Source organism: Nanorana parkeri, unplaced genomic scaffold, assembly GCF_000935625.1.
Source record: "Nanorana parkeri isolate BGI_ZX_2015 unplaced genomic scaffold, ASM93562v1 scaffold157, whole genome shotgun sequence".
NCBI lineage: Eukaryota > Metazoa > Chordata > Amphibia > Anura > Dicroglossidae > Nanorana > Nanorana parkeri.
The window spans coordinates 864397-879528 of record NW_017306425.1 but is presented as its reverse complement, the minus strand read 5'-3'; the positions used below and the strand labels follow the sequence as shown (position 1 = coordinate 879528).

The following is a 15132-nucleotide window of genomic DNA, read 5'->3' as shown; positions in this document are numbered from 1 at the left end:
GGGTGGGCAACCTGGGCACTCCAGCTGCTGTGGAACTACAACTCCCATGAGGCATTGCAAGACTGACAGCCACAGGCATGACTCCCAGAGAGAGCGGCATAATGGAATTAGAAACAGCACCGGTGAAAGGTTACCTACGCTTCCTTTAAGACAATGGCCTAGAAGAGGGGTAGGCAACCTAGGCACTCCAGCTGTTGTGGAACTACAAGTCCCATGGACACTTCAAGACAGACAGCCACAGGAATGACTCCCAGAGACATGGTGGGAATTGTAGTTTCAGCACAGATAGAGTGGCAAGGTTACCTACTCCTGCTGTAACGCAATGGCCTAGAACAGGGGTAGGCAACCTCAGCACTCCAGATGCTGTGGACCTACAAGTCTTTGTAGTTTCAGCACACCCGGTGTGCTGAGGTTCCCTACCCCTGAATTAACAGAACCCCTCGTGTGTTTATAGTGCATGAAAGGGAGGTGCCAACAGCTACAGGAATAGTCCTTTCAGTCATGATTCCCTGTATGAGGCGAGGCCAGTGATTAATAAATAACACCCACATTTACAGTACAAGCTGATCAGAGCACACGTAATACCTTATCACAATGGTTTATAGAACAGTCCAGGTTTGGAACACTGATGTTGCAGCAAAATATCATTGCATGTTAGCCCTGTAACCTTTTACCTGCGCAATAAGTAACTGTGCATGTAAAGTGCACCTGTCGCAGAGCACACAGTGTGGCCAGCCTTTTGATTGGCTGCTCCATTATTATCATATATACAGTCATGGCCAGAAATACTGGCACCCCTGCATATCTGTCAGATAATGCAACACTTGGTGCAGAAAATGTGCTACTAAATATTAATTGAGGGTGCCAATAATTTTGTCCATTTTTGGAGCTTTGCGTGGAATGTGTCAGATTTGACTTTTTTTGTGTCATACCGATACAAACAAAAGAAATAAACATGAGAATGCCGTTATCTGACAGAAATGCAGGGGTGCCAATATTTTTGGTCATGACTGTAGATCGGGATTTCAGCAATCCAACAAATTCAGATTATTCTCTTTTCCGGTTACATTTCCATAAATACGTCTCCCGCCTCGTCTGACCCTCCGAGATCTGCTGCTGGGAGGAACGTACAGTTACATCTTACAGTACAATTGTGCAGTACTCGTTATTGACAATTCTTAAGAATCACCAATAGAGGAAGCAGCTCTGCGAATAGAGAAAAACAAGATTTAGCTTTATTTAGAGTAAGCGATGTGGAGTGATAAGAGAGCAGAACAAGCAGCATGGAAGTAAACATCAAAGAAAAAAAAAACTTCAGGGCTGATTGTCAGAATATTTGGAAGGATTCTGAAATCGTTAGAAGCTTCCATGTCTATGAAAACGTGACCGCTGATGAATCAGCCAATCCCTACATAAGCAACATAGAAATCTGTCAAGGGACAACATTCACCTGTTTCAAGAGACTTTTTAGCTGCACCCATTCGATATTGGTGGAGGAGCTGTTTAAAGGCACCTGAAATGGTATCACTTCCTAACTTTTTTTTAGAAATATTTGGGAAGATCAACTTTAACATTGTACATGATTTCACTCAAAATGGAGGCTGCCATTGTTCACCTTTTGAAAATGATAGTTGCCTGGCTGCCATGCTTTCATACTGTAAGGCAGGGGTAGGCAACCTCAGCACTCCAGCTCCACTCTCATGAGGCACTGCAAGACTGACAGCCACAGACATGACGGGATTTGTAGTTTCATCACAGCTGGAGTGTCGAGGTTTACTACCCCCTGCTTTGCGGCAATGGCTTAGAACAGTGGTAAGCAACCTCAGCACTCCAGCTACTGAGGAACTACAAGTCCAATGAGGCACTGCAAGGCTAAGTCACAGCCATGACTCCCTCAGGTAGAGGCATGATGAAATGTATAGCTTTACCACAGATGGACCGTTGAGGTTGCCTACTCTTGGCCTAGTCCAAGCATGCAGATCATGCTTTTTGTCTCTTCTTCCCTCCTAATTTCTAACCTGCCTACTTGTTCTAAGTCAGGAATCAAAGTACTGAAGACAGAGCCAGCCATGCAGCTAGTATTGTTGGGAGGAGGCCAGCAATGGCAGCCCTGATATGCATGATAAGCCCAACTCCAGGAATTAAATACAAATTATAATAGCCCAGCAGGAGAGATTCATGAAAACCACGTTGTTTAGCATGGGTAGAGGAAAGTGTTAGATATTTTCCCTTCAGCCTGCAAGGTGAAGGAAAGACATCTATAATGGGGGCTGATTTATAAACTGACCATCTGCATAGCGAACAGCTATGGGAATGAGCGTTGCAGCACATTATGACCACTAGATGGAGCCAAAGAGCTGAGGGCTTTCCTATGCCCCTTAGATCCACCAGCTGTGTGCTATTCAAATGGTTTACACACCACTTCTCAAGGTCCCCACACACCTTACGATAATCGTACGATAATCGCGAGAAATCCCGCAATCGTACGATTATCGTAAGGTGTGTGGAAGCCGTGCGACCTCTACTACTGTAAGGTCGCACGACTTTAAACTTACGAACATGTTCAAAAACCCGCCGAGCATCGTACGATGTTCGACGGGTGTGTAGCATGTTCGTAAGATAAAAGCCGGACGGGCCGGTGTGCGCAAGCGCACACTGCCCGTTCGGCATTGCGGTCATCGGAAGCCCGCCCCTCAGGGGGCGTGGCTTGTGATCGCAAGTACGATCTGCCTATGCAAGATAGGCAGATCGTACGTTTTTTAAAAGTACCTTACAACCATCGCAAGACAAAAGTCTTGCGATGGTTGTAAGGCGTGTGCCTAGCCTTAAGGTGCCCATACACTGCACGATTCTCGTACGAGAATCGCAGGAAATCCCGCGATCGTACGAGAATCGTGCAGTGTATGGAAGGAGTGTGGCCGTTTCTAATGTACGGTCGCACGACTTTTGTATATCAAGCATGTTGGAAAACCAGCCGAGAATCGTACGATTTTCGGCTGGTTTTTAACATGATCAAGAGATCACTGCCGAACGGGCCGGTGTGCGAACGCACGGTGTGCCCGCTCAGCATTGCAGTCATCGGAAACCCGCCCCTCACGGGGGCGGGCTTGCGGTGATCGCAGGTACGATCTGCCTGTCCAAGATGGGCAGATCGTACGTTTTTTTAAGTACTTTACAAGCCTCGCAAGACAAAAGTCTTGCGAGGGTTGTAGAGTGTATGGGCACCTTAAAAGGTGCCCACACACCTTACAATTATCTGCAGATTTTTTGTGGTCAGATGGAAAAAGTGCAACAGATTGGCCCAGGTGGAGATTCCTCCATCCACACAGTTTAGTGTAGATGGAGGAATCTGTTGCACCTTTTCCATCTGACCACAGAAAATCTGCAGATAAATTGTAAGGTGTATGTATGGCCACCTTTAAGTGTATCCCTTACTCCGACTGTCAGGCTTAAACAGTACTGCAAGAACACTAATAGGTAAAACCTGTAACCCATAAAAGCTCAAATTAGATTTCACCTTTCATCAGATTACAGCAGTCAGAAAAGTGAAAGATTATGCCTCATAAAATGCTGTGATTATTTTTTTTAATAAAGGGCAGATTAAACCGCATTAGGGACAACTGAGAGAAGATATGTATGTCATGATGTACTGTCATCTCTCATCATAGCTCAAGAATAATGGACATTGCATCTAAAAAGAATCTTAAGAAGTGTCCGTGCTCGCTATAGCAACCAAGCTGCCCCTGTGGATTTTCCATTTCATAAAAGATGCCGCTTTCATTACAGAAAAACAAAGGCCTTCGTGTATTAAAAAAAAAAAAAAAAACATGCCCGAAGGGAAGAAAACTTGCATGTGGTTCCTATATCCCAGTTGTCATGTTTCTTGGGAAAAACAATGAAAGCATCCGATTGGTTGCTTGTGTAGAGGGAATTCTTAAACCTTTGTTTGATACACATAAGCCCCATATTTCATCAGTCCAGCATTTGATCCCCCATGATGACGTGTCAAGACCTTTAAAAGATGCATAAGGGCTTGTTCACACCAAATGCAGACCAGATCTGCATGAGTTTGTGCACACGCAGTGCAGTGGGTTTTTGCAGTGTTTTGATGCGTTCCAGGCTGTTTTTGGTTAAAAAAAAAAAGTTTTTTTTTTCAGTTTAGAATGGGCTTTTCAGTGCGTTTTTGATGCGTTCCAGAGCCGGTAAAATAGGGCTTGCTGCAGTTTTTTTACATGCTCTGGAACTGAACGCTGCGGTGTGAACTAGAGCCCCAAATACCATTGGAATACATTGGACGCAGTTTTGATCCGTTCTGTAACTGCTCTGCTCCTGGAACGCGCTTGGTGTGAACAAGGCCTCAGCTTGAGATGAGGCAGCAGCATAAGGCCTTCAAGTCTCTAAGGAAGCCATTAGGCTGCCTGGCTCTCCAGTTTTCTGGGACCGTGGCATGAAGAGCTTTTATCCCACCTCCTGCATGGATAAGATCATTTGAACTTCCGGTCTGTATATCCCTATGAAGAATCCACTAGCAGGTACACAATAGATGTATCACAGGCCCTCTAGTGGAATAGCCATAGGAATATATGAAACATTTGATTCAGCTGATTCCAGAAGACTAGTTTAAAAGCCAACTACAGCCCGACGCCGGCTTGTCACGGCAGGGGTGTGCTTTCTGGAGTTCCAGAGACCTATAAAGACCCACGGGTGAGAAAAGCCCAAGCTTCGTAAACCAGAGAGGCTCGTTCTACTTTTCCTTCTCCAAATCTCAGTAGCTTATATAAGTGAATGCAATTGTGCTCTACGGGGAGATTGGTAGACAACAGTTAGAAGGTACCGGTAGCCTCTCTCTTCAAGTGCTTAGAATGTATTGGGGAAAACACTGTGAAACAGACAAAGAAAATCAAGAATTAAAAGAAATCTATAATAAAAGGTTAATTTAAAAAAAAACATGCTAAGGCCGAGATGAAAGAACAGTCCTCACATTTGCTGAAGCTGGTAAACTGGGCCCATTATAACCTACAAATGTTATTGTTAATAACTTTTTAGAGACTTGTATTGGAACTTCAGAGTTTAATACCAGGCACTGCACGGCAGGACAAGATTGTTCATCTCTATAAATAAGGCACCTCAATTTCTAAGGTTTCAGAACAAACTGAACTAAAACACAAAATTTTAATAAAGAAAAAAATAAATCAAAAAGATCAATGCATTAACCCATTTATAACCATCAATGGATGGATTAAAGGGAACCTGTCAGAAGAGATCACGTTTGTCACAGCTTAGGGCTTCCATCTAGCACCAGAGGTTGCCATTGCCCAACTCTCGGAATCAGTGTAGGTTTTGGGGCAAAGCACAACTCTGTACCATCAGCCTCTGCGACATGACTGCCCCTGACCGTACACTATTTTCTCCTGATGGGAGTCTCAGCTGTGCCAGGTTTCCATTAATTTTTATGGGGAGAAAGAGGGAGAACTCTTATGTGGTCGCCAAGCAGCATGTTGGTCTCATGGTTAGGCACAGCTACTTTTATACACAATACTGAAACAATTTGAATGACGGTAGCCCAAACTGTGCACATTCATGAAATATGGAAAGCTAACTGTACCAAAAGTAGGTGAAGACAGAGATGATGCAGTTTGCATTCTGATCTAAATGAATACTCACAGTACATGCTGACCTCATTCAAATACACGTTAGGAAATGTTCTAACTTCAGTTGCAAGGCAGTTGGTATTCTTTTCCTACTTATGCTACCAAAAAAGCCAATAATTCAACCACTGATTGTGTATGTTTCCAGTAATGAAAGGCCACATTGTTGAGGCCAATTTAGAGGTGACTGGTGCACTTCAGCAAGGGTGTGAAGTAACAACCAAAGGATTAATGCATTAATAGGAAGTGCATTGCAACACCGGGTATGAATGTCTGGGGAATTCTAAGAGACAAAGCATAAACTATATAGATCATATTCTATGGATTTTGTCTTCCAGCTTTGGCAGGAAAGGGAGCCGAGCCAAATGGATCTGCACTTGAGATATCTGAAGTTCTGTAAGTCACTGGGTTGATGGGAACTGATCCAGCCACAGAGGCTTTTGCAACGTGAGACACAACTTTATAAGCAGCAATGGGCTGTGCTTCAACGGGCTGCAATTCTTCAGGGTTGTAGTGACGGGAATATTTGGACAAAGACTGAGGGCGGAATGGCTTTGTAAGCACAGTCCCAAACACAATCTCCTGGGCTGCCTCGTGGCTGGGGATCTTGTGATTCTCTGCACTCTGTAGGTCCTTGGAAGCGTTCAGGTACAAAGAGGCCTCAGACGACTCAATGCTTCTGCTGGAATGTGCAGACAGGTTTCCAGTAGTGTATGAAGTCTTCATGGAAGTGCCTCCCACCATCAAGTCTGTGTTTCGGAATGTGGAATTAGCTGCTGATGCCACGTCAAGCCCTTGGAGAGATGCACGAGCTTGAGATGTGGCAGTAGGATCTGTCTCTTCAACACTTATTTTCCTTGTGAAAGGAGCTCTAAGGAAGACATCAGGTTCTTCTGTCTGGCTCAAAACAGCATTGGGCTTTGCCACAAATGGAGCCTTAGTGAATATATCAGAATCATCCTGTGTCACCTTGGAGCTCCTGAATGGAGCTGTTGCAAATACATCCGGTTCTTCACTAAAGCCTGCTCCAGAGATTTGGTTCAGTCGGTCTGTAAATGTATATGCATTGGGCATCTGGTTTGAAATAAGATCTTCGTGGGGTTTAACATATGCTGTTTCCTTGGTCTTTTTAGAACCTTCTTCTTCATCGGATTCCATCAGAAGTGGTCTAGATCCACTGCAATCTAACAGATCATTCTCATTGTCTGTACCTTCTTCTTCACTGCTATGAAATGAACTGCAACTAGATGGCCCTTTTGATGGGCATTCAGCCTTCAACTCTAAAATGCCAGTGTCATCAGTAGAAAGAGTGGCAACTCCACCACCAGGAACTTTAGGAGTTCCATCATTCCCCAGTTGGAAAGCATGAGGACCTTGAAGCAAACCTAGAGCAAAACAGAAAAAATTATTCTCCATAATAATCTAAGATTTATAAAGCCAAAAACACAAATGGAACAGTTTTTTTAAACAGTTTATCGCTAATGTTGCTACCACCATTGAACATTGTGTACATGGAGATCATATCCCCCCTTAATCTTCTCACCTCCAATGTGAACATGTTTAAATTTAGTAGCCTTGTCTCGTAGCTCTGGTCCTCCATATCCCTAATTAGTTTGGTTGCCCTCCGCTGGACTTTTTCCAACTCAAGGACATCTTTTCTTAGTACTGGTGACCAGAACTGGACCGCGTACTCCAGATGAGGTTGAACCAATGATCTATAAAGTGGCAAAATTATAGACTTGTCCCTGCAATACATCCCCTTTTTAATACAGGACAAAACCCTGCTAGCTTTGTTTACAGCAGCCTGGCACTGCAAACTACCTTTCAGTTTGTGGTCTACAATGACCCCCAAATCCTTCTCCATTTCTGACTTCCCTAGCGGCATACCCATAATTGTATAACCCATTTGTTTATTTTTAATTCCAAAGTGCATTACTTTGCATTTATCGACATTAAACCTCATCTGCCACATTAATGCCCACTCCCCTATTTTATCCAGGTCCTCCTGTAATGTTATAGTGTCTAAGTCCGTGTCTATTACCCTCCCCATTTTGGTGTAATCCGCAAACACGGAAATATATTTAGTCTATACAATTTAGAAAGAGCAAATATTAAGTGCAAAGAGCACTAGAAAATCAATAGAAATATTCTTCATTGCTCCTGCTAACTGAAATCTGACTTTGCAGCTATGAGATACTTAATTTGAAAGTCAACATTTTTCTATGCACAACTTTACCAATGGTCTTTATAAGGCTGCTTGCTAATTGTGGCAACACGCAACACTGGGTTACTTGAAATGTTACACATATTACTAGCATAGTGTTCAAAACCGGGCACGCTAGGGCAGCAAGGGCTTTGATGTTAGTGAATTTGAAAACCGAAAAATCACAGCATGCAAATTCCTCACTATTCTGATGACTGCTACATCATGTAAGTATGAAAGCCTATTGGAAACACAAACATTATACAACATTTATTTATTTTAGGATAGCTTCACTTATCAGCCAAAATGACAAAAAACAGTTTAACCCCAGGGTGACAGGTCATACATTTCAGATGCTTATTCTGCTAGCAGTTTGTTAAAAAGTTAACATTAATGCATTTAATATTAGCTTTTCTCAGCCATATTAACATTGAAGAACCCTATAATTTAACGTTCTGGTCCAAGGGACGAGTAGTAATTACTATAGCTACAGCTCATGGGCCATTAGCATACATATTTAAGATATAAGAATAAAGAAAATGGTGTACTTCGCATATCTGACACCCAGTCTATATAAACAGTAACACCCAGAGGGAGGGTGTTTATGACAGACGGCAGAGTATACACACATCTTATATCACATACATCACTTCTTACCTTGTAGTTATGTATAGCAGGATAGAGATTTGGCATTCAGAAGATGAGAAACAGTAGCTATAAGCTTAGGTCGGAAAAAAATAAAAGGACTGAAGCAGAATACAGATAGGTGTTTCTTAGAGCTAAAAGTATTGTCATCATCCACACGGCCAAAAAGAACTCATTATTTAGTTTAGTTGGTAGCAGTCTGTCAGTCCACAGCCTTTATTTGTGACAGTAGGCAAAACACTTGTAAGGCTGATTTGGAGAAACGTCGCTACAACCTGGGGCTAGGATCTAGAGTCCTCCCCATGCAATGACTAGTTCAAATACTTTGGTAGACATGACTACTGCTTTTGCCTCTTGTCAATAGTAGAAGCATGCTTATTCCTTGGGAAAAAAAAGGTTTGCTTGTGTGTAGTACCTGGAAATGTCCCAATGCCATTACAACTGACTCAGTAACACACAGTACCCTGGGAATCTTGGTGTCTCCCACTGATTACACAGCAGTGCCACCAGAGATACCCCAGCTCAGCATCATGAGTAAATGTTCCAATATCTCCAACTCTTGTTCAGCAGTAGTGTCTATGCATTTTCGTTTCAAGGTCAAAGGGGATGACAGGGTCTCTTTAAAGGCCATCTCCAGCCTCAAGTTTTTCCCAGCCCCTGTCTGCCACCCCCCTTCCCATTAAAACAAATGGTCCTGGTCACCCTTTTCTTCCTCCAACAGTAGGAAAATCCAAAATTCTGCACAGAGTAGTTCCATGTAATGATGTGGCACCACATTCTGAAGCATTGTTCCGAGTCCAGGGGATTGATACCTTGACAACCTGGGCTCATACAGAATGGGCCGAGGCACTGGGTCAGTGACTACGTAAGTCTGCAGAGACAGTGCCAGAGATAGAATGGGTATAGCAACCGGAGCTGGTTGGGGACTGACATTTCTACTTTTGTGCCGAAGTTAGAGTTGGCCTTTCAGGACTTATTCTTTGCCAGAATGATTCTACTTGAGCTGGCAAAGGGGCAATAAGATCCAACATCACTTTCATTGTGGAAAATCCTCCTAAAAATTCCCGGTAGCTTGGGTGTCTCTGGCTTTAATACTTTCTGAAAAACTGAGCTGAACAAGCAGGTAGAGCTCTTATTCTACATTACCCAGCTTAAGAACCTAAAGTACTGAAGCCTTCGGATCAGCATGACAGACAGGGACCCATAGTTCTGGAACACAAGTTTTCTTTAACCCCCATTTATTTATAGTGGGTCTAAAGAGACTGTGCGATTGAAATGTTCAGCTGCTGATTGGCAGATCAGCCTGTCACTCCAAACTCTACCTCAGTCCAATCCATGTACTTCAATTTTTGTATTTTTTTTTTGAGTTGACAAAAGTATTTGTTTTTCACGTAAAAGGGTTATTATAAATTGTACTGAATTTGTTTCTTAGTAACTGTATATGGTCACTATAGAAACAACTATTGTTTATCTGATCTGATTTTTTTTCAAGTGGACCTTGTAAAAAAAAACAAAAAACAAATCAGTTTTGACTGCCAAAAAACAGCAGCTAATTTTGTTTGGGAAGAGACAGGTTGCTGGGAAAACAGACCTTCCATTTACATGAAAGGACCGCATTAATACAACTTACAATTATAGTATATTAAGTCTACAATATTTCATCATAGCAGAGTTCATTTGTAACTAGGGCTGCAACTAATGATTTTCATAATCGATTCGTTGGCTATTTTTTTGATTAATCGGGCTAAAAAATTTAATAAATACAAATATCATCCTTAATTTAAAATAAAAAAATACACAAATGCAGTGTTACAAAAGTTCACTTTAGAATAAAACTGCAGGCACTGTTTTTTGCAATCACACTGCACTGGAATGCACGGTTTTGCGGTACTGTCTGTTCCAGTGTGGGCAATATCACACACTGGGTGGGAGGCGCGTTTGGGGTGCCATTGAAACTAATGGCACTGCAACACACCTCCCGCAGCAGAATTTGTCAGGCCGAAACCGAAAATGACTTTTTTTCCACCTTTTATATATATTTTTTCTAATAACTGTATTGTAAGCACATTGAATAGCTTCAGCCAGGGAATGACAGCTGCCAGTGGCAAGATTCCACATACGGCAGCCAACTGCAATTACAGCAGGTAGTGGGCGGGTGCAATAGCCAGTCTGATATTGGACAATTGAAATTGCAATAGCCAATAGCAGGCAGGCTATTGCACCCACCCACTGCTTGCTGTGCCCTTCTCCCAGCATGAAGGAGAGAGCTAGGGGATCCAACCAATCAATAATAGTTGACAACTATTCTCATAATCGATTAGTTGGTTGCAGCCCTATTTGTAAGAGAGCTTATAATATATAAAGTCTTCTTTCAAAGTAGAGTTAATCTTTAAAAAAGCTTACAATTCTAATCACAGAACACCTTTCACATAGTCAATGTGATTAAATATCCAACTTTTCATAAACTGTGCATGGTCATGACGTTGTGTGTCAAAAGCCAAGCCATTCAAGCGACAGACCACTTTCTTCCAGAAAATACTATATACCCTGCAAACTATGTGGCAGATATGTACTTGAACTTAAACTGTATACAGCAAGATAAGCCACGCTAGCACACATACTTAAATTCTTCAAAATGAGTGCCAAGTGGGAGGTCTTGCCTTTAACTGACCTCACTCCCAGTGTTGCAATAGTAAACAGTGAATCCCCAGCATCCATTTAAAGATACAACTGATAAGTCAAAAATATACTTCTCGGTGCAGTACAGATAAGACCAGTGCCCGGATGGTATGTTCCGTGCCTATACATTGAGTTCTGTGTAGACATCTGGAAGAGACAGTGAGCCAATTACAGGACCAGGGGCATAGGATTCTAAGGCATCCAGAGTTTAAAATGAATGTTGCCATGGTTGCAAGGAACAGAAGTCAGATTTTTTTTTGCCTTCTTTTGCAGATAAAGAAAATCATTGTGGCTGTAGAATGAAATGGAAGGGTAATTTTACTAAATCACAAAATGGCTGCAATTACATGTTTACATCTTTAAAAAAAACAAAAAACAAAACTGGAGATTTCTTTTAAGAGACTTTCACGCAAACATTAAACGAGAGAAATCGGACCCCAGAAACCATTCTTTAAAATACTTTAATTCACAGAAATAGATTGAATTCTATTATACAATCAGGAAATGTGCAGGTTGTAAACGCCATATGGTCATTTTCTCTCTACTTTCTACCCTTCTTGGAAAACTTAGGAGAGAACTGCAGGGACTTGGAGGATTAGGAACTGGAGGATTAGGAGCATGGACTAAAATAACAAATATATTTATATATTTATATATACACAAGTCAAAATTCTACCAACCACTTCACTAGAGGATTTTTTTTCTAAGGTAATGATAAATGTTCTCCGGTGGAGAACACTTTTTTTCCCATACAATACAGAAGAATAAAGATTGGTGTATTGGACACGGGTAGAAATCTGTAATACAGGAGGAGGACCCCATAAACTTTAAAGGCTTGGAGGACTATTTACAGACAGCAAAAACCAGTACATGGCAGAGAGAGCAGTTCCAGTAGACATACAGAGAGAGACAGGTCACACCAGCCTTGGTGTAGCATATACAGATAAAGTTGAAACTCTCTCAAGGACATCTGCACAAACAAATACACTGATATTGCAAGACACACACGCGCACACATACATACTTAAATACTTTTCAAAATAAAATGAAGGAAATTCAGGCTACACAAGTATCCTCCATGCAGAGCAGAGCGGTCCACCGGCTGAGATCTGGGACACACGGTGGAATCCATGTTGGATATTTAAAAATGGTTCTGCAATGTTACTAGATAGGATATCTCTGCCTTCTACGTTTCACAGTTTATTAAAAAAAAACCTCACTCTTTATTTAGCAAAATAAAGGGCATTGACACACAAAAAACTTAGAATAAAGAGTAAATCTACCCAAAACAGATATATACATTTTGGGCGGGGTAGGCCTGGGTTTTATCCCATGTTGGTCTATGGTACTGTCTCCACCAGCCCCTAGCATAGCATGCAAGCATTCCTAATGTTGTTACTGGTCTAAGTTAGCTGCATATTCATATGGAGGGTTCACTACATGGCAAACAACACTATTTCTAGGTGTTATTCCGTTTTGTGAATTTCCTACTTCTTTCTGGAGAACTTACTTGGGCGATCATTAACAGGAACATAGCTACAATACCTATTTAGTAATCCCAATGAAGGGTCTGTTCTTCCTCCATACCCTGGTTCACCTCCCTCATACATCAATGTGAATCTGTCCATTAACTAAAGCTCAACTACAGGCAAAAGTCTTTTTTGTTTTAATAGTGTGGTTTAGAAACTTAACTTTTGCATATGTCTGTGTCTAAATTTGAAAGATTCAGCCTTACTTTCTCTTTGCGTTCTGCCCAACATCATCAAACAGACAGAAAGTAGGGGCATTTTTAAAGTGGAGGGAAGATTACAACATTTGGGAAAATACAAAATTACTAGCACTCCAAACAAAAGTGTGAGAGTTTATTGTGAAGACAGCATCACACAAGTCTGGTTTGGGGTGCCTCACAGGGTCTCTTCCTCCAATGACTGTCACTATGTCACCTTAAGGAAGGGACCCTGTAAAACCCCCCAAACATTGACATACCATTGACTTGTGTCAATAAATCAGCGATAAGCATTTATTTGGAGTGCTGGTAATTTTGTATTCTCCCATCTGGTCTATGTATGGCACCATCTGTTGCTATAACTTTCAGGACCCACTTATTTGAAGGTCTGGACCATCTGGAGTGTAGCTTCATATATGGACTTTGATGTAATGAAACATTTGTTGGAATTTTATTACTGTGCGTCTTCAAGGAGGAGTTTCTGACTTCCTCTTGGTGACAGATGTCACACAAAAGACAGCATATAAATCTTGATATAAAGAGAAGCTCTTTACCACCAAAAAGTAAAAAAGGTTCGGTTGAAGTTGAGCCTCAATATACACAGTTCCCCAGTAATAGGTCCATAATCAGCCATGAACATACACAATATGGGATTAAGCTACTCACCCAACACAATTCCATTTCCCCCAGATGTGTTGTGGCTGCGCTGGCCATTTTTCCCCCAGAGCAGCCCCAATGCAAGACAAAGCAATAGGCCTGGTCACTGATTGGCACAGTTCAACGCAGTGGTGTGCACTGAAAAAAAAAAAAAAGTACTGCATGCACTGCAACGCAGTACAAACGCCTCATACCACACTGTGCCTGTAGAACTTAATGACATTTCAATAAAGTTCTCAAAAAAAAAAAAAAAGGAAACAGTGCGATGTACTGGGATTGGCGCATCAGCACGGTGCTGTGTACCACACACCAGCTGCTGTGCGATGTAGCTTAGTGTGAGTGTTCACATGAAAAGCCATATATTTTAACTTTCAAGCACCTCACACAGCAACTGGATACAAAACTTCATGCATATTTCAAACTCAGTCAGAATACAGAAATTTTTATACCTCTAAGCATATATGTTTATGCATGGCTTTTATAAAATTCACCTCATATATTACGTTTATAGGCCCTTTAAATTCTTCTTTACATCACATTTATAATCTGATACATTTACGATGCTTCATGTATCATAACCATTTTATGTTATGCATATATGTAATGTGTGCGCACTTTTCATAAATACTATACAATTGTAGCAGAAATGCATTATATTATTACGGATTAGTAATTTGCATCTGCTGTACAGAAGCATGCTAAAGCCTTCAGATATGTGCCTAGGACATATGTTCATCATCTTAACACATTTCAAAAGCTACGGAAATGCCAAATAGGTCTGCTGAATCCAATTTCCTTTTGTGGTATTTTTCAAACAATTATTACATCTTTTTAAATCTCTATGGAAAGCGTTACTTTTTACAGCCAGCCAACCTGAAAACAGCAGCATGCTAAAAGATTTCTGTGGCCAATAGAATAGACTGGTACTATTGCCAAAACACAGTTTTTAAGCCATTCCTTAGTTGTACACTTAGTCTATCATAGGTGCTCTAAGAGACCCGCCAGTCCAGGCTAAACGGCAAACTTTTTGATGGCACCCAAACAATTCCTCTAAGAACATGATCTCCATTTACCTCCGTACATAGTTTTTTGAATTACGTGCATCATATGTAAATGGGACTCAACAAGACTTGCACAGCTATCGGTTGAATTTTTAATCATTCCATGGAAATTGAATGCTATTTTAAGCATATATCATCTCTTTAAGGATAATTGTACCTTAGCTTTTCAAAATAATGCAGAGATGCCAAACTAAACATACGTGTCCCTGTTCGCAGCAGGAATACTTGTGTGCTCTTAACAGCGTCACATATACTAATGTACTCTTGGGAAGGAGGGGAAGTGTAACAGGATCTTGGTCAGGCTGGATAATTGTTCACTATAGGTGATATGTAGGAGTACACACCACCCTGCATCTTTGTAATTCATCTTCCTCTCAGAGTGTTCTGCCAACCATTTCTGACACCAGTAGGCGTGTCGAGGATATAAATACCCCACTGGTTCAATACAAGTTAAGCTGCCGGAAGAATGATTTCTGCTGTAAACATTTACACGCATATACAGTATTTCGTTTG

The 15132-nt window shown here is 41.4% G+C and overlaps 1 protein-coding gene across 2 annotated transcripts in view; it reads right to left on the bottom strand.

Annotated features, from left to right (window-relative positions):
• Nucleotides 1-5853: 5853 nt before the first annotated feature.
• Nucleotides 5854-15132, bottom strand: part of AAK1 (AP2 associated kinase 1) — a 121052-nt gene continuing 111773 nt past the window's right edge. For both annotated transcript variants that reach the window (XM_018554424.1, XM_018554425.1), the window contains one exon: nt 5854-7033. In XM_018554424.1, coding sequence (XP_018409926.1) covers nt 5967-7033 — 1067 coding nt within the window. In that variant the 3' untranslated portion in view covers nt 5854-5966. The remainder of the gene's footprint in view (nt 7034-15132) is intronic.